This window comes from Monodelphis domestica, chromosome 1, assembly GCF_027887165.1.
Source record: "Monodelphis domestica isolate mMonDom1 chromosome 1, mMonDom1.pri, whole genome shotgun sequence".
In the NCBI taxonomy this organism is placed as follows: Eukaryota; Metazoa; Chordata; class Mammalia; order Didelphimorphia; family Didelphidae; genus Monodelphis; species Monodelphis domestica.
In genome coordinates this window covers 511,082,492-511,107,713 of record NC_077227.1, presented here as the reverse complement: position 1 = coordinate 511,107,713, position 25,222 = coordinate 511,082,492, and the positions used below count along the sequence as shown (strand labels likewise).

The 25,222-nt window shown below is 41.1% G+C and overlaps 1 protein-coding gene across 8 annotated transcripts in view; it reads right to left on the bottom strand.

Annotated features, from left to right (window-relative positions):
- FAM178B (family with sequence similarity 178 member B) overlaps positions 1–25,222 on the bottom strand; it is a 211,584-nt gene that overhangs the window by 13,510 nt on the left and 172,852 nt on the right. For all 8 annotated transcript variants that reach the window (XM_056813064.1, XM_056813065.1, XM_056813059.1 and 5 more), the window contains one exon: positions 11,886–12,014. In XM_056813064.1, the coding sequence (XP_056669042.1) occupies positions 11,886–12,014 (129 nt within the window). The remainder of the gene's footprint in view (positions 1–11,885; positions 12,015–25,222) is intronic.

Here is a 25,222-nt window from a genome sequence, read left to right as displayed (position 1 = left end):
GACTCTACCATCACAGTCCCGAAGAAAAAACAATACTAACAGATACAAAGATGAGAAACACAGTAGGACTAGATCAAGTGTAGATCATAGGAAATCAGTGCTAGAGATTAATCCAAGTGTGAAGGGATCAAAGAACCAATTTCTAAAGTTATCTAAAAGAAGGGAAGATACAAAAGGAATGGAAAACATCTCAGATCTTACTGATTCAAGAAAAACAAAAAGATAACAGACAAAATAACTAGTAATCTGTAGATCTACTTTCCTATTTAAAAATTAAAAAAAAAAATACCTTGACTTTCTGTCTTGGAATTGATATTGGTTCCAAGGCAGAGGAGTGGTAAGGTTAAGTGACTTGCCCAGAGTCACACACCTAGGATGTGTCTGAGGCTAGATTTGAACCCAGGATCTTATATATCTAGTTCTGGAAACCTAGCTGCCCTTCTACAAAGTCTTTATGTGAGTCATCTATACAAAGATTGAGGGGATCTTCAATAAAGGTATTAGTAGGGAATAAATAGGCTTTCACAAAAATATTCAGCACTGGACCACATCTTTATCATTCTACAACTGAATTTGTTGATTATTTTTAACAATTTTTGACTCAGTAGAGCAAAATACCAATATATAGTTTATTTCACAACAGTGACTTCCATCCACATATAAAGATCACTCAAGATTCCTTGATAGTTATAACAGGAATAACCCTGTTCAATGACCCCTTTGTGATAAACATAAAGTGAGACAGAAAACAGGAAGATGCATTTTTACCTAAAGTAACTGGCCATTTTAATGGAATAGATCTAGCACAGAATACTGGTCAAAGAGAGATTCCTTATGAATGGCTGGGTCCCCCAGATGTACTTTTTTTTTGTGAATGACACTAGTATTGAGAGTATCATGTCCCAAAACAATTCTAGAGCTTTATTTATTATATAATTCTTTATATATAATATACATATTATATATAATATATTATATAATTCTTTACACACTCAAAGTAAGTTTGGCTTATTCATCCACAAAGGAAAAACCAAATGGATGAAGAATATCTGGAACAAACAGAGTAGGCTGGATTGCCTTTGGGAAATTGCAAATTATTTTTACTAACTCTAAACTTCCCATAATAGCAACTCTCTTCTCTCCTATCTTTTCCTGTCCTTTCCCCCCTTTTTTCCCCCTTGAGAAATCTATCATATAGTTTTTTTTTCTTGAATTCAGGAGTAACACACAATCTCAAGTATTCTCCAACTTACAAAGGAATTCTGAAGCTTTCCAGTTTGGAAATTCAAAAACTGAGATCCTCTCAAATCAAGCTCTGCCATTTTCACTGGAGGTAATAAAATAAAGGATACCAAATACATTAGCACAAAAAAGAGGGGTTTTATTTTTGTTTTTTAAAAATCTTTATCTTCTGACTTAAAATTGATCCTATGTATTGATTCCAAGGCAGAAGAATGGTTAAGGGCTAGGCAACTGGGGTTAAGTCACACTGAATCACTTAGTTGCCCCTTATCATTCTTTTAAAAAGTATTCCCCATTATCCTGCCTCAGTTACCTTCCTTTTCTCCCTCCCATCAGAACTGCTTTCTAAGTGACCCTCCAGAAGTAAGAATCTCCAACCTTTATGGTGTCACTCTATTGCCTAGCAAAAGCACAACCTAAAGCCATTTAAATGTCTAGTATTCTACTTGCTCTTGATTTTAAGGCAGAAGGTTGGTCAATTGGGGTCACATAGCTGGGAAGTATCTGAAGCTACATTTGAATTCAGGTCCTCCTGACTGGTGCACTGTCTACTGAGCCACTTAGCTGTCCCAGAAAGAGGTTTTAAAGTAAAGAACAGGTCTTGGTTTCTCCTTTCGTTTACATTAAGCTGTGTTTTCTACCTTGATTCTTCTCCTACCCCATTGGAGAATTCTCTCCCTTCCCTCCATAATAGCTGAGCAATATTTGAAGTACTAACGAGAAAGGCACTTGAGCTACCCTTCTCAGTTATATTCTGCTGCCTAATAGATTATTGGACAGGTTCAGAGATGCTCCCAAAGATGGAAGGCAGTGATTATATTCTCAAAGAGGATATATATACCAAGCAAGCCATCAGCAAAATAGATGAACACTGTTTATGGGGTCCAAAATGACTTGCATACTCTTCATTGTAGAGTTTCTGACACTTTTTGGTTAGAAGTTCTCAGGAAACAGCAGTCAACTAGTGGTGACCCTTGTCAGCATTCCCTTTGACAGCAACACCATGAAAATTGTCTAGTGATAATGGGCGCGATGGTTTTGGCCTGGGCTGCCTTCTGATTCCTAACCATTCCCTTGGCTAGAGGAGACCTTTCAAAACTTAAAAATCCTTGCTTTTCTTTCTGGTGATAATTTCCTCATGGAGGGTCTCCTCTTGGGCATCTTTCCTACTACTTCTCTCATGGGTTTCCCTAGCCCCAGAAAAATAACATATTCTGTGGTGACCTATGGGGTTTACTAACCACATAGAAATTTTACTTCCTGTTCAATAGCATTGGCATCAGCTTTTTTGACTCATTCAGACTTCACAACTGCTGGATTTGAGTTGGCAAAATATTCCAGTCACTCTGCCAGAATAGGCTTCATGGACCAGGAATTTCAGTCATTTCCCTCTCTTGGGCATGGGGATGGGCTTGGGACTAGGGCAGCTTCAGCCTAGTGGTCCCAAGTCATGTCTCAGCTGGCAGAAAGGGAACCTCAGACCACTACACAGACCTTCTGACTCCCTATCCAGACGGCACCCTATGCCAAAGACCCATCTTTTCAATACAAATATTTTACTTATCTTGGTAAAATCCATACTACCTCCAGAGGACCAAAGATGAACAGCATCACACAGATGGCAATGGAAAAGTAAAAGAAGGCTACAACAGATAATCACTGAGAGGGCCAGCTAGGTGGTTCAGGGGATAGAGAGTCAGCCAGGAGGTCTCAGATACTTCCTAGCTGTGTGACCCTGGGCAAGTCACTTAACTCCAACTGCTTAGCTCTTACTGCTCTTCTGCCTTGAAACTAATACTTAACCTTGATTCTAAGAAAGAAGGTGTTTTTAAAAAACAACAACATCAAAATATAATCGCTGAGGAGCTCTGAATAATTGAGGTAAAGGATATCATCAAAGAATTATATGATGGAAAGAGAAGAGGGCTGGTCACATGGTAAAGGTAAGAATGAAATGGAGATGATGTAAGCAGCTATAAGTTACATAAAAGACAGGTATTGTGTCTTATCTAAACTATATATTATCCAGAGCCCAGTATTAATACTTTCATACAGCAGGCACTTAATACATACATGCTAAATTGAATTTAGTTTCTAGCTGCCGTGGAAACCCTGCAATTGAGCTTCAATCTAAAGACCTTTTTTTCTTCTCCTTTGGCCACTCATTAACTGCTACTCAATCTGTTGTATACTGAAGATGTCCACTTCTTTGTCCATCTATCCTGTGTGTGAAAATTGCTGGGATTTGGTCGCCACATGCTCCTAGGACTTCCAAATCTAGAAGTCCCTTGAAACTGGGGGCAGTATGGCAAAGGGCGCTAAAAGACTGTCTGCCCTTTGATCCAGCCATAGCACTGCTGGGTTTGTACCCCAAAGAGATAATAAGGAAAAAGACTTGTACAAGAATATTCATAGCTGCACTCTTTGTGGTGGCAAAAAATTGGAAAATGAGGGGATGCCCTTCAATTGGGGAATGGCTGAACAAATTGTGGTATCTGTTGGTAATGGAATACTATTGTGCTCAAAGGAATAATGAACTGGAGGAATTCCATGTGAACTGAAACGACCTCCAGGAATTGATTCAGAGTGAAAGGAGCAGAACCAGGAGAACATTGTACACAGAGACTGATACACTGTGGTACAATCCAATGTAATGAACTTCTCCATTAGTGGCAATGCAGTGATCCAGAACAACTTGGAGAAATCTACGAGAAAAAACATTATCCACATTCAGAGGAAAAACTGTGGGAGCAGAAACACAGAAGAAAAACAACTGCTTGATTACATGGATCAAGGGGGATATGATTGGGTATGTAGACTCTAAATGATCATCCTAATGCAAACACCAACAACATGGAAATAGGTTCTGATCAAGGACACATGTAATACCCAATGAAATTGCACATCGGCCGCAGGAAGGGTGGGGGGAGGGGAGGGAGGGAAATAATGTGATTATTGTAACCAAGGAATAATGCTCTAAATTGACTAAATAAATTAATTAAAAAAAAAACTGGGGCAGTATGGGAGGAGTGTCAGTCACCCTGTATTGGGAGGGGTTATTACAACTAGAAAACAATACAAGGCAGTATAATATAACCAAGTATTAATGGATGCAGTGTAGATGATAAGAACTAAAGGTATTCAGAGCAAGAAATGATGGGCTGGAGTAAGTGGTAGAGGTTTGGGGGAGATGGATATTAAGCTGAGCCTTGACCTGAGCCTATGTATGTTCTGGATAGAAGGGAATGCTTCAAGGAGTAACGGTGATCATGGTTTGTATATGAGAGAGCCAATAAGGAGGCTAGTCAAACAAAGAAACAAAGAATTTGTATCTGAAAATAGTTTGAGATAAAATTGGATGGATAATTTAAGACTAGTTGATATATGTTGGAGGGTCTTGGATGCCAGACAAAGGAGTTTGTATTTGATCGAACAGACAAGAAGCCATTTTTCTTAAGCAGAGGAGTAATGAAAAAGAAAGCAATTGTATTCAGGATGGATTGAAGAAAGGGAGAAACTGAGGGGGTGGGGAGGTGGCAGAGGGGAAGTCTGGAAGCTAATGCAGTAATTTAGTTATGAGAGCCTGGACTGGAATGGTGGTAATGGGAATAGAGAGGAAGGGAGGAATTTGAGAGATATTTCAAAGGAAGAATAAACAGGAGTTGCGATTGATGTGAAGACAAAGATGAAAAAGCCTCTTACAGTTTCAAGCCTATTGGGCAATGACTGGACTGGACTGGGCAAGGCTTGCCCTCGATAGTCTTAGAAGTGTTAATTCAGAAGCTTAAGGAAAGGTTAAAGAATTGCCAAAGTTTGGTGTGCCTATCAATCAGTAATCTAATTAAAAACTCATGTCAGCATCAGTTTCTCAGAGATCTCCTTCCCAAGGATCATAATCAGTGAATCAGACTCTAAAGGAAGCCCAATCATTCTCAGTTTGCAAAAGAAAGACTGAAGCACAAGAAAGGAAGGCACATGGGAATGGGAGGATAAAACCTGGAAGTTTCTACCCTGTTAAAAACAAAAATGTACTTTCCTCTGAATCTCTCTTTCAAAAATTGAGATTCACACATGGTCGATGGGGATATGACGGGGGATGTAGACTCTAACTGATCACCCCAGTGCAAATATCAATAATATGGAAATAGGTCTTGATCAATGACACATGTAAAACCCAGTGGAATTTCCAGTTGGCTACAGGAAGGGGTGTGAGGAGGGGAGGGAAAGAACATGAATCTTATAACCATGGAAAAATACTCTAAATTATTAATTAAATAACAATTTCCAAATTAAAAACAAAATAACAACAACAAAAAGAACTGAGTTTCACAAACCAAACAGAGCTATCATTATCTCTAACATACATGTGTGTGTTAAAGAAGAGGAGTTGTGTGGAGCCAAAGGGGAAGTGTTATTTCATGGTGAGAGAACAGGGCTAGGGAAAAGGAACTCTGAGGTTCCAGTTGTCTTATTCCGTGACATGGAGAATGTGACTTCTCCTCTTTCCTTTCATGAAGTCTGAAAGCCAAGTGTTTATCCTGCATAGTCAGGATGAAAATTATTTTGCAGAGTTAAAATTAATGATACCTTCTGTTTATATAGCTTTTGGGATAGGTTTTCATTATATAATTTGATCTCTATAACATCTTTGCGAGGTAGGTAAGACAGATATTATCATCAATGACTTGGAAAAAGGCACATATATTACATGCTTTTTCAACTTTATAGATGACACACAACTGGTGAAACAGTCAACATGTTTGAAATCAGAATCAGGATCCACAAAGATCTCAAAAGGTTAGAACAATGGGCCAAAATGAATAAGATCAAATTAATTAGGGATAAATTTAAAGCCTCACCATATGGGATCAAGAAGTCGACAGTATAAGTTCCGAATTGGAGAAGAATGACTAGACAATAGACTGTGTGAAAAAGATACAGTAGTTTCAACAGATTCCATATCAATAGGAGTCCACAGTGTGACATGACAGCCAAAAAGATCATGTTCTCCACAAGACCATCTGAAGGAGGTGGCAGGTCCAAAGATCTCTGCTCCTGTCAGACCACATCTAGGGCATTGCACTTAATTCTGGGCACCAAGTTCTAGGGAGGACACTGAGAAACTGAAAATACATCCAGATGAGGAGGACTAGGATGGTGAGGAGACTTGACAAATGAGGGCAGGTTGAAGGAGATAGGTAGAGTTAGCCTGAAGAAGCTAAACCTTAGAAGGAAAATACCAGCTGTCTTCAAACATGTGAAGGCTATCCCACTGAAAAAGAATTAAACTCGTGGCCCCTGAGGATAGAATGAGTAGAAACGAGTAGAAGATTCAGGGAGAGTCAGGTTTTTGGCTAAATAGGAGAGAGAACTTCCTAAACGATTAGAATTGTCCATCACATTAGGAGTCCTTTAAGACAAGACTGGACTTCAAAAGTCAGATCCTTAGTGGGGATAGGACCCGAGAGCTCCTGGCCCAAGGTAATCTTCAGAATAGGAGCTAAAAGTGATCCAGTGGGTCACAGGGATATCAAGACAATTTGCTCATAGAGGAAGAAAAAAGAGTGAGGACTCCCCAAAACAGCAGAGGCCGCTTTTGTTATCAGGATATGGCAACATCTTTAGTTCTTCACTTCTAAGAGAAAACAAAAAGCGCCTCTCCCTGTCATGACCTGGCTACACCTCACCCCATACGCCCTAGACAGCTCAACCTGACTGGCTACCTGACGCAGCAGTGAAAGCAGTAAAACTTGTTCATCTCCTCTATTAAGACATCACACAGAACACAATGCACACAGAAATACACAATACATACAAACACAAAGGAGGTCCATGCCTGACAAGCCACACTCCGAGAAACATCTGTAGATACACACAACATGGACAGAGACATACACAGAAACATTACAAAAGCCCATACACTTATAAAATAAAACGAAAACAAACACACAGCCTCCATGAACAAACACACTGTCACCCACACTCATCGCCCAAGCCTAGAGAAATTGGAGTATGTGCACTCAGGAGGGGGACCTGAGAGCGTGAGCACCCAGACACATGCTGCCATGGAGCTTGGTGTGGAGGCAGCTCCACAGTTTAGGCCTGGGCAGACCTAAATTAGCATGGATGAAGAAAGCCCCAGAGAGACAAAGCCTGTTTTTCTGCCTCATCAGGATATTATTCTAGATGATGGTAAATAGAAGACATGTTCCTGAACAGAAGGCAGAAAAAAAAAACAAATGCGTGTCCTCAGGAATGGTTTATGCAAAGGGGTTTGGGATTCAAGAATGTCTTCAAGGAGTGCAGCTGGGTGGATCAGTATATATTGAGAGCCAGCCCTAGAGATGGGAAGTCTTGGGTTCAAATATAGTCTCAGATACTTCGCCGCTGTGTGACCCTGAGCAAGTCACTTAACCCCCATTGCCTAGCCCTTACCATTCTTCTGCCTTGGAACCAATACATAGTATTGATTCTAAGATGGAAGGTAAGGGTTATTTTTTTTAAAGTCTTCAAGAAGAAGTTCCTGAATATATCAGTTCTGTTCCAAATCTCTCTTCCACTTCAACTATATCAGCATCACTTTCATTTATATTTTCTGGCTCTTCTTGAGGATTTTGAAATGGTAATGTTTTAAACTGGACCTGGCCATCCAATATCAATATTTATCCACAGAGAATGGAGACCCAGAAGTGATAAGAGAGCAAACTCCTGCAAGACAGAGCCTTTAAGGGCAAGGATGGCTACCTCACAGGCCAAACTGAGACACCTCCAGGCAATCTGAAGGATCTTTACATTTTGCTCAGAGATTATCTCCTTTTCCCTTTCAATTTGACAGATTACCTCCCTTCAAACGATATCATAACTATCACCATTATGACCAATAAAGCTTCTTTTTACTCTGAGTACATTTTATATTTCTCCTAGAGAAATGTGATTCATATCCTTATGACTAGAATGAGCCTGTCAATATCAACCACTGCAAAGTAGGTTCATCAAACCTTTTCTCAGGTCTTCAAAAGAATGCTTAAAAGCTTATAAGGTCATGGGATTTTGAGATCATCTTATTGAACCCCTTCATTTTATAAATGAGGAAACTGAGGCTCCAAACGACTAAGTGGCTTTCCCAACCTCAGAGAGTTAAGTAGTAGAACTAAGATTCGTCCCCCAAGTCATCTCATTTCAACTTCAGGGCTGCCACGAACCACTCTGAGAGGAAAGATTCTCGAACACAGCAACTGCTTTGCTAGTTGGTCCTGACAAGAAACCAATCTCAAAAAATTTCCATGATGGGGTTATGGCCACAGGAATAGTCTGTCTCCTTTGTCTAATGGGTGGTTGGCTTTCCAAGGCTGGAATATTGGTAGCTGATAATTAACCAACAATACATTATGATTGTTATGGTCATAACTGTATGGCATTTCTATAGCCAAGAGCATCTATTGGAAAAAGGTGCGTCCTCCTCCTCACATAGGCTTCCTTTTATAGTTTGAATGCCAAAGAAGGTGGTGAAAGAACTTCCCCCAATAAGGGAGAATCTAAGGATAGAAAAGATTTCTCTCCAAAGTTGTCTCCCTTCTACTCTCTAGCTATTTGTTATGTCCCTATTTATATAGTCTCTCCAATTAGTATGTAAAGCTCTTTCCAGGCAGGTGCTCTTTTTATATTTTTACCTTTCTTTGTATCACCAATACTTAGCAGAGAAGTTTAATAAATGCTTGCTGATTGCTTGAAGCAGCCAGTGAAAAGAATAGAGTGTTGGGCCTGGAATCAAGAAAATCAGTTCAAATCTGCGCTGAGACACTTCCTAGTTGTGTGACCCTGAGTGAGTCACTTAATGCCCATTGCCTAGTCCTTACTGCTCTTCTGCCTTGGAACTGATCGATTCTAAGGTAAAATATAAGGGTTTAAAAAAAAAAAAGAGTAGATAGAAGATACTCTTAGAGAGAAAGAATTCATAGTAAGAGGAGCTAGGAAAGATCCCCTATAGAAGGCAGGATTTGACTGGAGTTGTGAAGGAGCCCAGGGAAGCCTATAAATGAGGTGAGATGGAAAAATATTCCCAGTCTGGGGTACAGTCAGAGTCTAGAGATAGAGTGCTTTATGAAAAGAACATCAAGTAGCCCAATATCACCTCTTTTTAAAAAATGTATTTAATTAATTAATTTAGAATATTTTCCCAATATCACTTCTAAGACGGAAGGTAAGGGTTTTTAAAAAAGAAGTCTGGAAAGGCAGAAAAGGGACAGGTTGTGAAAAGCTTTAAAAATGCCAAATAGCATTTTTTATTGGATCCTGGAAGTCACTGGAGTCTGAGGAGGGAGGTGACATGATCAGTATGAGAAATGTTTGAAAGAAACTGAGGGAGGAAGTAGAAGTTTCTGGTAGAAGGTAGAAGAATTTACCATGGAAGATGAGTCTAGGTATTGATCCTGGCTGCTTTTCTCAGTGGTGAATATGAACAAAGTCAGAGCACAGCCTGAAGAATTGGGGAAAGCTGCCATTTTCTACCAAGCAGGGTCACTTTAGGTTAGTCTCATGGCTACCCTGGCCTCAGTTTCTCCATCCACACCATGGGGAGAAGCCAAACCCTTTGAGCTCTGGGGATGAAAGGCTCCTCAGTGGCAGAGAACATGGCTACCTGTAAAATTGAGTTAATGACGCCACTCGCTCTCTGGTGAGTGAGGAGCCTGCTTGTCTTTGAAGATGAAACATGCTCGACCCTAATGAGGAGTCAGTTGTAGTAGAATTAAGACTGGGCGCCAGCTGCCAGGGAGCTCTATCATAGACCACTAATCATGCCCCACCCTGCCTGAGTAGCATAGAGTTGAGGGCTTCTTAAATAGGATAACTTGAACTTTTCAGTTCACACAATATTCAAGCAAAACAAAATAGAACAGAGGCCATCTACCCCATCGACCCTGCTTGCCTTTAGGGCCACAGTGCTCTTCTTCCCACCCTACTCTTCCTTACTTCATTCAACATTCTACTGCGCAGGGAAAGCAAACCGAGATAACAAGGAAAGAAAAATGTCCATCGAGAGATCTGTCAAATGGCTTCAGGCTTCAGTGCCTAAGTTTCTGTCAGGGAAGTCACTCAGGTGGCCCTCCTCGCATCCTCTCCTCTATTGCTGTTAGGGACACCAGCACCTCCACCCCTGTCCTTGATGCGAGCCACCATGCCAAGTTTCTAAACCACTCTGATTCTGATATGAATACAGTGGGCCACTTTCTAAAATGGCAGCCAATGGAAGAACTTTTACAGCAGGCTCTATATGCAACAAAAGATCATAACTGAAATAGCCAACACTCTTATTTCTCATTACATTCTGGTCTTGTGAATGGATGCATTTAGTTTATCATCAGAAAGGCACTGGCAGGCTTAAAAATGACAACCTGCTGACTTACAAATGGCATTAGCTAAGATGGGGACAGCAACTCTATGGCACCTATGGGTGGTTACTGATGTATATGGTGGGAGTACTTTATTAATCCTCATTAGATACTTTTTCTTCCTCTCTCTCCCTCTCCCCTTTTCCCCCCCAATCCCAGTTTTTAATAGTTTACGGCTACCTCCCAACATGTATTGTTCAGCTATGCTCATGCATCCAGGATTAAAGAAGCTGTACGTGGTCTAAAAGCTAACTTCACCGATTTTGGGGTGAAGAGCTACCTTTGCCCTTAACTGACTAGTCACCATTTTTACTTTTTTAGAAACTCAAGCACAACTCTGGAATTATAATAAACAAGTGGGTCTGGTTTATAGATAATACTTGGCAAAGTCAAATAGAAAATGGAGGCAGCTGGGATTCTCCTGGGAAGCAGCAGTCTCAGAAATGTGCTGAATAGCAGGAAGAAGTGAAAGATAATCTTCTCCAAGTTTTCCCAGAGGAGAAGCATACTCCAGGGATTATCACATCTTTTTTAATGGTCCTATAGTTGTTAAGTAATTAATTCGTTTATCTGATTTGCAAAAAGATGCCCAAAGGCTGCACATTTGGATGAATTGACATCCAACCTTGGAGAAGGCTCCCTGAACCTCCTGCAGATCTAAATTTCCAAGAAGTAAAAGGGCTGGGTCCTTCAGGCTTCTGTAGTAGGAAGCCAAAGGGTCAGATCTAACTTCACTCCAATCAAGGAAATATTTTGGCTCTGCAGGAATGAAAAAGATGGAATCCCAGAGACCGTAGGATTCCATTCCTTCAGTCTTCAAAAGGTATCTACATCCCCTTACATTTCAATGTCAAAACCACTTGTCCCATATCTTCTTATTTCATATCCCAATGCCTGAAAATCACTATGGAAAACAAAGCCATTTTAAGTTGTGAAAGATACAGTAATTCACACGGGTCATGTCAGGGATGCTCCAATACTCCAAGTCTCTATAGCTAGTGTACACTATATTGCCTGACACTGCCTTTGTGTACAAAGGTACTAATTACAGGCTACAGAGCAGATAATTAGCACCTCCTCTTAATAGGGGAGGCAACCTGTTGGTATCTGCCCTGGAATTGCCTCAGGGATTTTTTTTTTGTTTTTTTGGTGAGGGGCAAAGGAAGAAAAGTCCTGGAAACACATGGTACCATACATAGAACCTTATTGGAGGTCTTAGGCAATGGATGGGACAAGGCAATGCAGAGGGCTCACCTCTTGATCCAGCTCCGTGTTGACTTCTAGCTGTTGCTTCTGGTTTTGCAAGCCTGGTGAGGAGGCAGACAAGTATTGCCCCAAGGAAGATGGTTTCATGAGGCCCAGGAGATGGCAGAGCAAGGACAGCTGTGAAGAAGAAAGGGAGGAGAATGCATCATTGATGTGGTTCTTAGGGATGAGTTCAGGAATCCAAGCAGAAGCCCACATCCAGGGAACTTCTTTGTTCTTTTTTATCTAGAAGTTAAGATTTGCTTTTCTTATTTTATTTTTAAAGATTAAAAAAAATCCCTTACTCTTTGTCTTATAACAACTTTAAGATAAAGAGCAAGGGCTAGACAAATAGGGTTAAATAATGTGCCCAGGGTCACGTAGCTAGGAAGTATCCGAGGCCAAATTTGAACATAGGTCCTCTCAACTCTAGGCCTGGTACTCTACCTACTGTGCCACTTAGCTGCCCCAAAGTTTCCTTCCTTCTTTCTTTCTTTCTTTCTTTCTTTCTTTCTTTCTTTCTTTCTTTCTTTCTTTCTTTCTTTCTTTCTTTCTTTCTTTCTTTCTTTCTTTCTTTCTTTCTTTCTTTCTTTCTTTCTTTCTTTCTTTCTTTCTTTCTTTCTTTCTTTCTTCTTTCTTTCTTTTCTTTTTCTTTTTCCTTTCTTTCCTTCTCTTTTTTTTCTCTCTTTCTTAAAAAAAAATGCCTTACTTTCTCATTTAATTCTAAGACAAAAGAGCAGCAAGGACAAGGCAAATGGGGTAAAATGACTTGTCCAGTCACACAGCTAAAAAGCATCTGAGTTGACATTTGAACCCAGGTCCTCCTGACTCCAGGCCTAGCTCCCTTACCACTGTGCCATCTAGCTGCCCCAAGAATGCATCATTGATGTGGTTCTTAGGGGACATGCACTGATAGTTCAGGAATCCAAGCAGAAGTCTACAACCAAGGTTTTTAGGAATTGAACATTGCTTTCTTTAAGTGCTAGGAATTCAGTCCATTATTGGAGACAGGCAGCATGGTCTTGGAATCAGAAGAGGTAGGTTCAAGTCACTGTCTGACTGTCCAAGCAACTGTTCAATCCTAAATAAATCCCAACTTCTCTGCTCACCTTCCTCTGGTACAAACAAGGACTAAGAATGTTTTCTTCACAGGAAATGTATGGAAAGTATGGCATGATAGAACCAGCAAGGAATCCAGACTGAAGAGACCTGGATTCAAATCCTGCCCAGGTCACTTACTATCTATTGTGCCCAAGGGCAAGTCCCTCAAAGTTTTGGAGCCTTAGTTTTCTCATCTATAAAATGGACTTTAAAAAATTAAACAGAAATTATAATACCTGCTAGGGTTGTTGTAAGAAAAGCATGATGTAAATCTTAAAGTGATACAGGAATGTGAGGTATCAAAGAAACAATGCAGGAGCAGCTAGATAGCATAACAGATAGGGTACCAGGCTAGGAGTCAGGAAGACCTGGGTTCAAATCTGACTTCAGGCACTTCCTAGTTGTGTGACTGGGCAAGACACTTAATCCCAATTGCATAGTCCTTCCTCCTCTTCTATTTTAGAACTGATACACAAAGTAATGGGTGTTTTGTTTTTTTTTTTTAAAGAAAAGAAAACTTCACATAGTGGAAAGGGAGCTAGAACTAGAGTCCAAGAACTTACCTTTGAATTCCAGGCCTGTCACTTACTACCTATCTGTTCTTAGGCGAGATATTTAACCACTGTAGGACTCAGTTACTCATTTCCAGCTCTAAATTTATGACTATGCATACATTCATAAAGGCTATCTAGAACCCAGGTGGTTCTAATCCCAGTTAAGTAAAGGCAGAGGGGCTGGAACAACAAGGTCTGGGAAGAAGGTCTCTGCCTCTGGGTAAGGTCCTTCTCCTTGTAGAGTTGTTTTTCTCTAACTTCTACATGGTAAAGAGGCAAGTCATATGGACAAATGAGAGAACACACTCTGTCTTAGTACTTGGGTAGAAGGTGTCAGACAGCAGCTAAGTAGATAATCTAGCCATCAGTATAAATGCCTCAGGGCATGCAGCCTGGAGCTTGCAGACTGACAGGTGATAAGTTCACTTGGGCAGCCTCTACTAGTGGGAAGCAGCCTTGATCTCCTCGGGCTGAGAACTGGAAAGGGTTGACTAATTTCTCGGAAGTTGGTTTCTTAGTGTCTGCAAAAGCAGACAGTAAGGCTCTTGCTTCTCAGACATTATATGAGATAGAGAGAGGGAGGAGCAAATGGGAAAATGGAAGCCACAAACTCGGCCCTTGTGAGGGGGGCCTAGCCACGGGCATTCATATACTTGCCGGGCTCCTCCACCACAGAAACTTGAACCCAAACTACCTGCTCACAGCCGATCCACGTGGTTACTTGAGATTTAGGGGACCCCCTTTCCTCAAGTCCCTTGCTCACCCGGAAGCCCCTCTTCTGAAGTGCACCTGGCTGCTTGGTCATGACTCAACATGACTCAGTATCCAGACACTCAACTCAGCACCTATCTACCTACCAGATTGCAGGTTTAGACAGCCAGAGTCTCCAGGCTGCTAAAGGGATGAAATTGCGGCAAAGAGCCAGGATCACCTCCCTCTTCCTCCCTCTTTTCCCCCTAGTCTATGGCGCTAGACTTATAGACATGGTGCTGTGTTCTTCAGCAAACCACCTATCTTGGGTCTGGTAAAGAAGAGGGGGAACAAGGGAGAGAGTCTCCCCTGACTGGCCACCAAAGCTTGGACACAAACCTGACCTGGCTCTTCGTTCAAGCCGCTGAACTCTCAATCCCTTGGCAGGCTCTTAGAAATCCAAGGAGTAGTTTTTAAAATATGCTTGCCTATTCATTTGTTACAAGTGTGCAAGATTAGGCTTTGCCTTGCAAGATAATGAGGTGTATTTAAAAGATGGAGAATTATACTATTCCACTTGTGCAACCCAAACGAATAAAACATGTTCCTGTGGGGGCACGGTCACCGACATTGGCTCCTTTTGGCCTTGCCCTGTACAAACTCTCTTTTGCTCTCTCCGAGCCCTAAACTCCAGAAGCCTAGGGGATGGCCAGATGGCACGCATTCACAGACACCTCACTTGCACCCAATTTTTTCTTCTTGCTTAGTTAAAACAGCTTCAATCAGATCAGCTCACAAGCTGCTTCTCTTGTTATTTGCTATTGTACTTGCTGATTGCTTATTCTTTTTACATTTCCCGGCTGTGAGTATAGCACTAGAAAGCTGAATTAAAGGAATGAATCACTTAAGAAATAACCTTACACACACACACACACACACACACACACACACACACACACACACACACGCATGCACAAGCGCCCGTCCACACACACAGCTGCACTAAGCTCAGGATAAGGGCTTGTTTTGGTTGCGACAGGTACTGGTAGAGTTTGGATACAGATTGTAAACTGCCTGAGCTGTGAGACATCATGCCAAACAGTCAGCCATGAAGAGCAAACAACTCACACCAGGAATCAAATAATTACTCAAGGAAAGAGGCCTCCCTTGGCTAGGTTATTTTTTTTTTCTATCCCAGAGAAAGGAGGATGAGTTTCTTTATCGTAGCTCCTACAATAATACTAATGGTGGAATGATCCCAATGTGGTATCAGAACTGATGCCAGACTTTTCCAAGGCAAAATGGTTGTCTGCATTTCCATATCCCATCAGTTACTCAATGGCATGGCTACCTTGACACAACATACCACTTATTATCTGAGATCTTTAATTTACTTTTCCTATTTTAAGAATTCAATTTGCTTTTTTTCAGTTCTGTTTTACTTTCAGTTCTCTCTCTCACCTTCCCTTACCCACCCACTGAGAAGACAAACTAAAATGTATTATATATGAATAATTGTGCAAAATAAATTCTCACCTTAGCCATGTCCAAAAATAAAATAAAAGCAAAAAAAGCAAGGGGGGGGGGGGGAGGATGCTTTATTTTTGTACTCTGAGCCCATCAGCCTCTCTTTGGAGGTGGATAGTATACTTCATCATGAATCCTTTGGAACTGTGGTTGGTAATGGTCTTAATCAGTTACTAAGTCCTTGGAATTCATTGTTTTCACAATATTGCTGTTATTATATAAATTATTCTACTGGTTCCATTCACTTTACTTTGCAGTAGTTCATAAAAATCTTCTAAGCTTTTCTGAAACCCTCTCCTTGATTATTTCTTATAGCACAGTAGTATTCCATCACATTCATATACCACAGCATGTTCAGCCATTCCTCAATTGATGGACAGCTGGCTAACTCTTTACCTAGATTTCTCCCAACACCACAAAACCTGCTCTTACTCAACTCTCCTTTTATTCCACTCAGTTCATTAGTAACCTCCTGGTCTTACTGATTTTCTCCTTATACTAAACAACATGGATTCAACCTCTTCTCTAGTACTCCAGACTTCACCCGGTGTTGCTCACAGCATATCAGCATTGGAAGCATCCTCACAGTGATTCTATGTCTGCTGGAGCAAAAATTATGTTAGCAACATACCTGACACATAGTCAGTCTTTCCTTGGAATCATCAAGTGAGAAGGAGCTGACTGCACAAGACCCTTCTTTAAATAGCTCTAGTTGTTAGAAAGTTTATTCTTATATCAAATTGAAATCATCATCTCTTCAACTTCAAATCATTGCTCCTATTTCTGTCCTCTGGGGCCAAGCAAAACTAATCAAATGCCTCTCCCACATGGTAGTCCTTAAAATAACTGCAGACAATGATCATGCTCTGCCCCTACCCCTGCCCCTATTCTCCTGGCTAAATATTTCCAGTTCCTCCAACTGGGAATCTTCAGTTTAATCCTTATAATACCTTGCCCTTGACCATTCTAGCTGTCTTCCTCAAGATACTTTCTATGTCCAATCCTTAGCAATGTCCTTTCAAAAATGTGGAGCCCATGCTCTAGAAATGGTCTATGTATAAGGTCCACCCCTTCCCCAACAGTAAGCACAATGAATTCCTTAATATTGACTTGGGTTTTCTGGTTGCCATATAACACTATTAATACAGCCTCTACTAAAACCTCATGAAGAAATGCAGCGAGATCCACAGGTTTGTTGAAGGATGAGTTTAGCTCCTCTTAAAAAAAAAGGAAGAGGATAGAAATGGCAAGCTCTTAGCCATTGAACTGAACCTTGATTTCAGGCAAAATTCTAAACATATCATTAAAGGATGATTAACGAGCATCCAGAAAAGTCAACAGTGATGACAAATAGCTAACAAGAACAGTTCATGCCAGACTAAGCTCATTTCCCTTTTTTGACAGTTATTAGGCTGGTAGTTCAAAGGAATACTGTAGATATACTTTCACTCATTTTATTGAACTATTTGACCAAGTTTCCCATGCTATTCTTTTTTTGTTTTGAAACTCTACTTTTTGTTAGAATTAATATAAAGTATCAGTTCAAGAATAGGCAACAGTTTAAGTGACTTGCCCAGGGTCACAGAGCTAGGAAGTGTCTGAGGCCACATTTGAATCCAGGATCTCCCATCTCTAGGCCTGGCTCTCAATCCACTGAGGTACCTAGATGGCCCCCCTCCCCCATGTATTCTTTGTTATTGTTTTTTTAGTTTATGAAAAACCCTTACCTTCCATCTTAGAATCAATACTGTGTGTTGGTTCCAAGGCAGAAGAGTGGTGAGGGCTAGACAATGGGGGTTAAATGACTTGCCCAGGGTCACACAGCCAAGAAGTGTTTGAGGCCAAATTTGAACCCAGGACCTCCCATCTCTGGGTCTCACTCTCAATCCACTGTTATCCAGTTGCCCCCTCCATGTATTCCTTTAGACAAGATAGAAAGTTTTGAACTAGGCAAAAAGCTAGGAAGAAAATCTGGAAAGTTTTGAAGAGATGAATACAAAGAACATAGTTCAATATGACCTTGGAAGGAATAGAGAATCCCTTCAGTTCAAAGACCTTTGCTTAGTCCTGTGCAGTTTAAAGTTAAAGTTTTGTTCTTGTTTTTTAATCAGTGACATGGATAAAGGAAGAGATGCAGTACCTATCAAGTTTGGAGACATCAGAAAACTGAGAGGGATTCTTGGCAGGATGCCACAGTGGATAGACTACTCTCTCTCTAGGTTCTGGAGCGTAAGCCCTTTAGGATCTCTGGCAAGTCATTTAAAATCCCTGGGCCTCAGCTTTACCATCTATAAAATAAGGGAGTTGGATTAGGTGGCCTCTGAGGTCTCATCCCATAATCTTACGATTTTCCTTTGAGTAAGAGTTTGAAAAGATCTTAACAAGTGAGGACATTGGGTCAATGAATAAGATAAAATTTGAGAGGGACAATTAAAAAAAATTTTTTTTAAACCCTTACCTTCTGGGGCAGCTGGATGGCTCAGTGGATTGAGAGCCAGGCCTAGAGACAGGAGGTCCTAGGTTCAAATCTGGCCTCAGACACTTCCCAGCTGTGTGACCCTGGGCAAGTCACTTGACCCCCATTGCCTAGCCCTTACCACTCTTCTGCCTTGGAGCCAATACACAGTATTGACTCCAAGATGGAAGGTAAGGGTTTATTAAAAAAAAAACAGAATTAAAAAAAAACCCTTACCTTCTGTTTAAGAATCAATACTGTATATTGGTTCCAAGGCAGGCAATTGGCTCTCAATCCAATGAGCTACCCAGTTGCCTCCAGATAGGGGCAATTATAATGTCTTATGTTACACGGGTAAAAAAAATTAACTGAGCAAGTACAAATTAGGGAAGGCATGAATTCTAGTGGTCTAATAGACCATTAATGGACTATAAGCTCCATGATGAGTCAACAGTGTGACATGGCGTCCAAAAAAGATAATGCAAATTTAAACTGCATTAGGAAAGGCCAAATGTTCAGGACTCCAGAGGTGAGATTTCATGGCAGCTTAGCTTCCCTGAAGGGTCAGCTCAAGCAGTCTACCCATACAGGCATCTTCTTATCTACTCCCATGCATCTCTTTACCATCCGGAATTACACTGTATTTATTTTGTACATACCATAGTAGGTGTACATATTATTTCTCCTTAGAACACGATAAGCTCCTGTAGAGAAGGGACTATTTTTTTGTACTTCTATGGGGGGGAGGGGTGAAGCTGATTGTTATACAAATATAACATTCTGAGCATTTGCACCTCAGAAATTGACAAACCTGGGGGCAGCTGGCTCAGTAGACTGAGAGTGAGGCCTAGGAGGAGGAGGTCCTGGGTTCAAATGTGACCTCAGATATTTCCGAGCAGTGCGACTCTAGGTAAGTCACTTGACCCTTATTATCTAGCCCTTACTTCTGCTTTGGAACCAACACACAACATTGATTTTAAGAAGGGAGGTAAGGGTTTTAAGGGGGAAAAAAAGGAAGAAATTGCTGCAAATCAAAGGCTTGATTTTTTGTTTTGTTACTTGCCTAGACTTAAGAAAGTGATGGAGAAAATCTTAGTGCATATTAAATTTATTTGTTTATTTATTTTTTTAAAAAACTCTTATTTTCTGTCTTGGAATCAATACTGTGTATTGGTTCTAAGGCAGAAGAGTGGTAAGGGCTAGGCAATAGGGGTTAAGTGACTTGCCCAGGGTCACGCAGCTAGGAAGTGTCTGAGGTCAAATTTGAACCCAGGACCTCCCATCTCTAGGCCTGGCTCTCTATCTACTGAGCTACCCAGCTTCCCCCCAGATTAAATTTGAGTGTCATGCATACATTATTTTTTCCTGGAGAGGAGGTGTTACGGTCCGGGTTGTCGCCCCCCACCATGGAAGACCAATAGACAGTGCAATCAGGCAAAGGGTCATTTATTAGTCTGGTACGTACCAGGGGACTCAGCACAGAATTCCCACTGTAGCCAGTGAACCCAGAGGGTTATATCCCTACTACCCACCAGCATGTATGGCCCTCAAGTCCTTATCTGGTACGTACTGTTGTTGGAACCTTGACATGTTTATGTTTTCTGCCGGGGGTCTGCTTGGCCCCTAAGTTCTTATCTGGTACAGACTGCTATTGGGACCTTGACATGTTTATGTCTGCTTATGGATGTTCTGAACTTCCATGGCCGAGCAGTTGGGGGTCTGCTCAGGTCTCCCTCACAGGTTGTTAAACATTTGCCAACACATCCTTGCTTGTATAACCCTTCTCCATCCCTCCTATTCCAACATATTTACTTGGTATATTTGGGTGTTTAATAGACCCTGTTTGCTGATGATTCAGAGACCTAGATCTGGAGGACTTCTTATATGTAATCTAGAACCATATTTCTTGTCTAAAGGGATATTCCTATTCAGATGTCCAGTCCGTAGCTTCAGTTTATATAAAGCAAAATGGATCATGGACCATTAGGACCGATGGAGATCTCAGAGATCTAACTGTCAGCTTACTGATGAAGAAGCTACATCTCAGAAATGAAGTAACTTGCTCAAGGTCATGCAGTTAGCAAATAGCTAAATTTTACTAGAATCTGTGTCTTCTGACAGTTTTGTTCTTCCTACTACACCGCGGTATCTCTCTTCAACTTCACACCAGTCCCTTTTTCTCTATTTCCTATTTCTCCTATCTCTGCCCATGGTATTACCCCTTCTTTTATGTCATTTAGACTGGAAACTTTAAAGCTATTTTTGGTTTCTCCTTCTCCTGGTTTCTTCCTTTGGTTTCTTCTTCTCCAATCTCTTCCTCACATTTGTCACTAAGACCTATATTTCTTCCTTTAAAATATCTCTGGGAATGACTTCTTCCTTTCCATGCCCGCTGCTAAGTGGTCAGGTCCTCACCATCCCACAACGAGATCTCATAATAACCTATAACAAACTCATGATTTTCCCCACTAAATCTTGTATATACCACTGCTTAGTAAGTATTTTTAAAATAGGGGGTTCATCATACGTCTTCTCAGATAAAGAATCTGTGACTAGGGGCAGCTAGGTGATTCAGTGGGTAGAGCCAGGCCTAGTGTGACAGGAGGTTCAGTTCAAGTCTGGCTTCAGATACTTCCTAGCTACATGACCATGGGCAAGTCACTTAACCTTCATTGCCTTCCCCTTACCACTTTGATTATTTAAAACATTTTAATTCAAAGATATTATAATTTCCCAATTACATGTGATAACAATTTTCAACATTTGTTTTCTGTAATTATAAGATATAAATTGTCTCCCTCCCTTCCTTACCCCCTCCAAGAGATGGTAGGCACTTTGATTTGGATTATACATGCATTATCAGGCAAAAGATACTTGCATATTGGTCTTTGTTGCCTTACCATTTTTCTGCCTTGGAATATACAGTATTGATTCTAAGGGTAAGGTTTTTTTTTTTTTAAAACAGACTTTTAAAATATTTTTATTTTTAAAAAAACCCCAGGGGGGTTCGAGAGGTTTTGCTCTGAGAGGTTGTTCTCTGAGAAGTTTTGCTCTGAAGGAGGCTGGAGGTGGAGGCCGCTGAGACTGTTTCTCCATTTTGGTCACGAAGCAATAGGTCAAGATGGCGGCATAGAAGCAGCGAAAGTTCAGACCTCAGAAACCCTTCCTTACCGATTGCAAACAGAGTGCTCCTAGGCCACCGAAATTCAAGCTGGACAACAGGATAGACCTGGGGAAACCTCCTCCTGGACCTGGATCAAAAGGTACCACACCCCAAAAGCCAGAACCCTAGATCACTCGGATCTAAGGGGTAGACAGAAAGAAGGTCCCAGGACCCATCCCCCCCAACCCAGAGTGCTGAGCCCACGGCAGCAGCAGGAACCTCAGGGCTCTGAGGACTCACCTTGAAAGCAACCTGAGCCAGTCTCTGGGGCGCCCAACACAGACGGCAGGGAAACATAGAGAGAAGGGGGAAGCTGGTAGCCCCCTGGCTGGGTCCTTCCATCTGAGTCTCAAGGGAGGTCCCAGCTTTAGGGCACCAGCTGAACCCAATCCCATCAGGAGCCCTCAGAGCTACTGAAAGGACAGAAAACTCAGGGCTGGCAAAGGGGTTGCTCCGAAGAGCTTACCTTGAAAGTAACCCGGGCCAGTTTCCGGGCATTCAACACAGACTGTGGAAGAGGAGGTTGCTGCTTTTTTTTTCTTCCTTTTTTTGGCTCGGGGATCATTTGGCCCACACCACCTGAACCTAATCCCATCAGGAGCCCTCAGAGCTTCTGAAAGAACAAAAACCTCAGGGCTAGTGAAGGGCTTACCTTGAAAACAACCCGGGCCAGTCTCCAGGCATTCAACACAGACTGTGGAGGAGGAGGCTTATTGCATCAGGGCTCATTTGGCCCAAACCAGGTGAACCTAATCCCATCAGGAGCCTTCAGAGCCCAGGCAAGCCACTATCCCTCCCCCCTTAGAGAGCAGGGTCTTCTGAAAAAACAGAAACCAAGAGGCGAAGTCAAGATGGCAGCCTAGAAGGAGCATAGACCTGGCAGCCTGGCCAGAGCTTTGGAGATCCTCCATATCTGCTCCAGCCGTCCAGGAAGTTTAAAACTCAGAGTAAACCCAGCCCAACTAAGCTGAACTCAATCCCATCAAAAGTCTCCAGAACAGAGGGAAGCCCAGGCTCCCCACCCATCCTCATTGACTGCTGGACTTTAAGCCAATCAAAAGCCTCCAGAGGACAGGAAAGCTCAAACCCCCAACAACCATCCCCCAGAGATTACACCAAGAGATCCTCTGTTAAAGCTCCAAGAGGGGAGACTGATAGAAGTCCCCAAAAAACAAAAACAAAAAAAAGAGAGGAACAAGAGCACAGACAAATACGGGGAGGAAAGAAGGGGTGAATTTGAACAAACAACAGAAACAGAAGAAAGAAACTACAATAGACAGCTACTACTCACCAAATGGAACAGAGGGGGAGAGATCAGCAAACGATAAACCAGAAATCCCAGCGAATTGGATACAGGCTGTGGAAGAACTCAAAACACAACTAAGAGAGGCTGAAGACAATTGGGAAAAGAACTTAAAAATTAAGATAAGTCATCTGGAAACAGAGGCACTTGAACTAAAACAAGAAAATAGTGTCCTGAAAGCCAAAATCATCCAGCTGGAAAATGAGGCAAAGGAGATGAAAGATGAGATAAAGAGGATGAAAGATGATCTTCAAAGAAACTCAGACCAGAAGGAAAAAGATGACCAAAAAGCCAGAGATGAAATCCAATCTTTAAGAACCAGAGTAAAACAACTAGAATCAAGTGACCTCACAAGGCAGCAGGACACTATAAAACAAAACAAAAAGAATGAAAAAATTGAGGAAAATGTGAAGCATCTCATTCACAAAACAGACGATTTAGAAAATCGTTCAAGAAGAGACAATTTAAGAATAATTGGACTACCAGAAGACCACAACAAAAGAAAAAGCCTGCACATAATACTAGAGGAAATTATCCATAAAAACTGTCCCGAGATCCTAGAACAAGAGGGGAAAGTGGAGATTGAAAGAATCCACAGATCACCCCCTGTATTTAATCCCCAACAGACAACACCAAGAAATGTTATAGCCAAATTAAAAAACAATCAGATGAAAGAACAGGTATTACAAGCTGCCAAGAAGAAGCCATTCAGATACCATGGAAACACGGTGAGGATAACACAGGATCTGTCTGCATCCACACTGAAGGACTGAAAGGCATGGAATACGATATTCCGGAAAGCAAGGGAACTAGGCCTACAACCAAGAATAAAATACCCATCAAAACTGACTATATTCTTACAGGGGAAAGTATGGTCATTTAACACAACAGAAGAGTTCCAAGCATTCATAAATAAAAGACCAGACCTGAACAGAAAATTTGAAGTCCAACCACAGAACTCAAGAGAATCATCAAAAGGTAATTTAAAAAGAGGGGGAAAACAACAACAACAACAACAAAATTTTTTTAAGAGACTCAATAAGTTAAAATGATATGTATCCCTATAAGAAAAGAGGTCATTGGCAACTCTTAAAAACTGTTGCTATCACCTAAGCAGCTAGAAGAACTACACTCAGAGGGAACAGTGACAAACTGTATAGGATGAAAGGGCAAGACATAAATAGGTATATAGATATATGCATGCATAAATACATATACATGTGTATGTATATATATATATACATGACTAAAGCTAAAAAAGAAAAGAGGTTATGACTAAAAGAAATTGGAAAAGAAACAAATGGGGGTAAATTTATATGTCACAAAGAAGCTCATGGCGGGAGGGGGGAGAACATCGATACACTGGAAGGGTAAAGATGTTGGAGATAGGAAATACTTAACTCTTACGTACTTTGAAACTGACCCAAAGAGGGAAGAACAATCCAATCCATTGGGGAAGAGAATAGATTTGCGCCCTATAGGGGAGTAGAAGGGTAAAAAACAGACTGGTGGGAAGGGAAGCAGTACAAGGGAGGGAGAAGGTGGGGGGGAAATTTTAAAAAGACTACAGGGGAAAATAAGGGAGGGGGGTAGAAAGGGAAGTACAAGGGGGACTGATTTAAAGTAAATCACTGGACTAAAAGGTAGAGCTGAAGAAGAAAGGTTAGAATTAGGGAAGGATATCAAAATGCATTAGTATCAATGCAATGTCCCTGAATAATCTGCAGGATTCTAAAAAATACTACCCACAAGCAGAGGATAAACTGTGGGAGTAAAAACACCAATGAAAAGCAACTGCTTGACTACAGGGTTGGAGGGGATAAGACTGAGGAGAGACTCTAAATGAACACTATAATGCAAATTCCAACAACAGGGAAATGGGTTCGAGTCAAGAACACATGTGATAACCAGTGGAATCGTGCGTCAGCTATGGGAGAGGGAAAGGTGGGGGGGAGGGGAGGAAAAGAAAATGATCTTTGTTTCCAGTGAATAATGTATGGAAACGACCAAATAAAATAATGTTTAAAAAAAAAAGAATTAGGGAAGGATATCAAAATGCTAGGGAGTCCACCAGTGACAGTCATAACGTTGAACGTGAATGGGATGAACTCACCCATAAAATGTAGATAAATAGCAGAATGGATTAGAATCCAAAACCCTACCATATGTTGTCTCCAAGAAACACACATGAGGCGGGTAGACACCCACAAGGTCAGAATTAAAGGATAGAGTAAGACTTTCTGGGTCTCAACTGACAGAAAGAAGGCAGGAGTGGCAATCATGATATCTGATAAAGCCAAAGCAAAAATAGACCTGATCAAAAGGGATAGGGAAGGTAATTATATTTTGTTAAAAGGGACTTTAGATAATGAGGAAATATCACTAATCAACATGTATGCACCAAATAATATAGCACCCAAATTTCTAATGGAGAAACTAGGAGAATTGAAGGAAGAAATAGATAGTAAAACCATATTAGTGGGAGACTTGAACCAACCATTATCAAATTTAGATAAATCAAATCAAAAAATAAATAAGAAAGAGGTAAAAGAA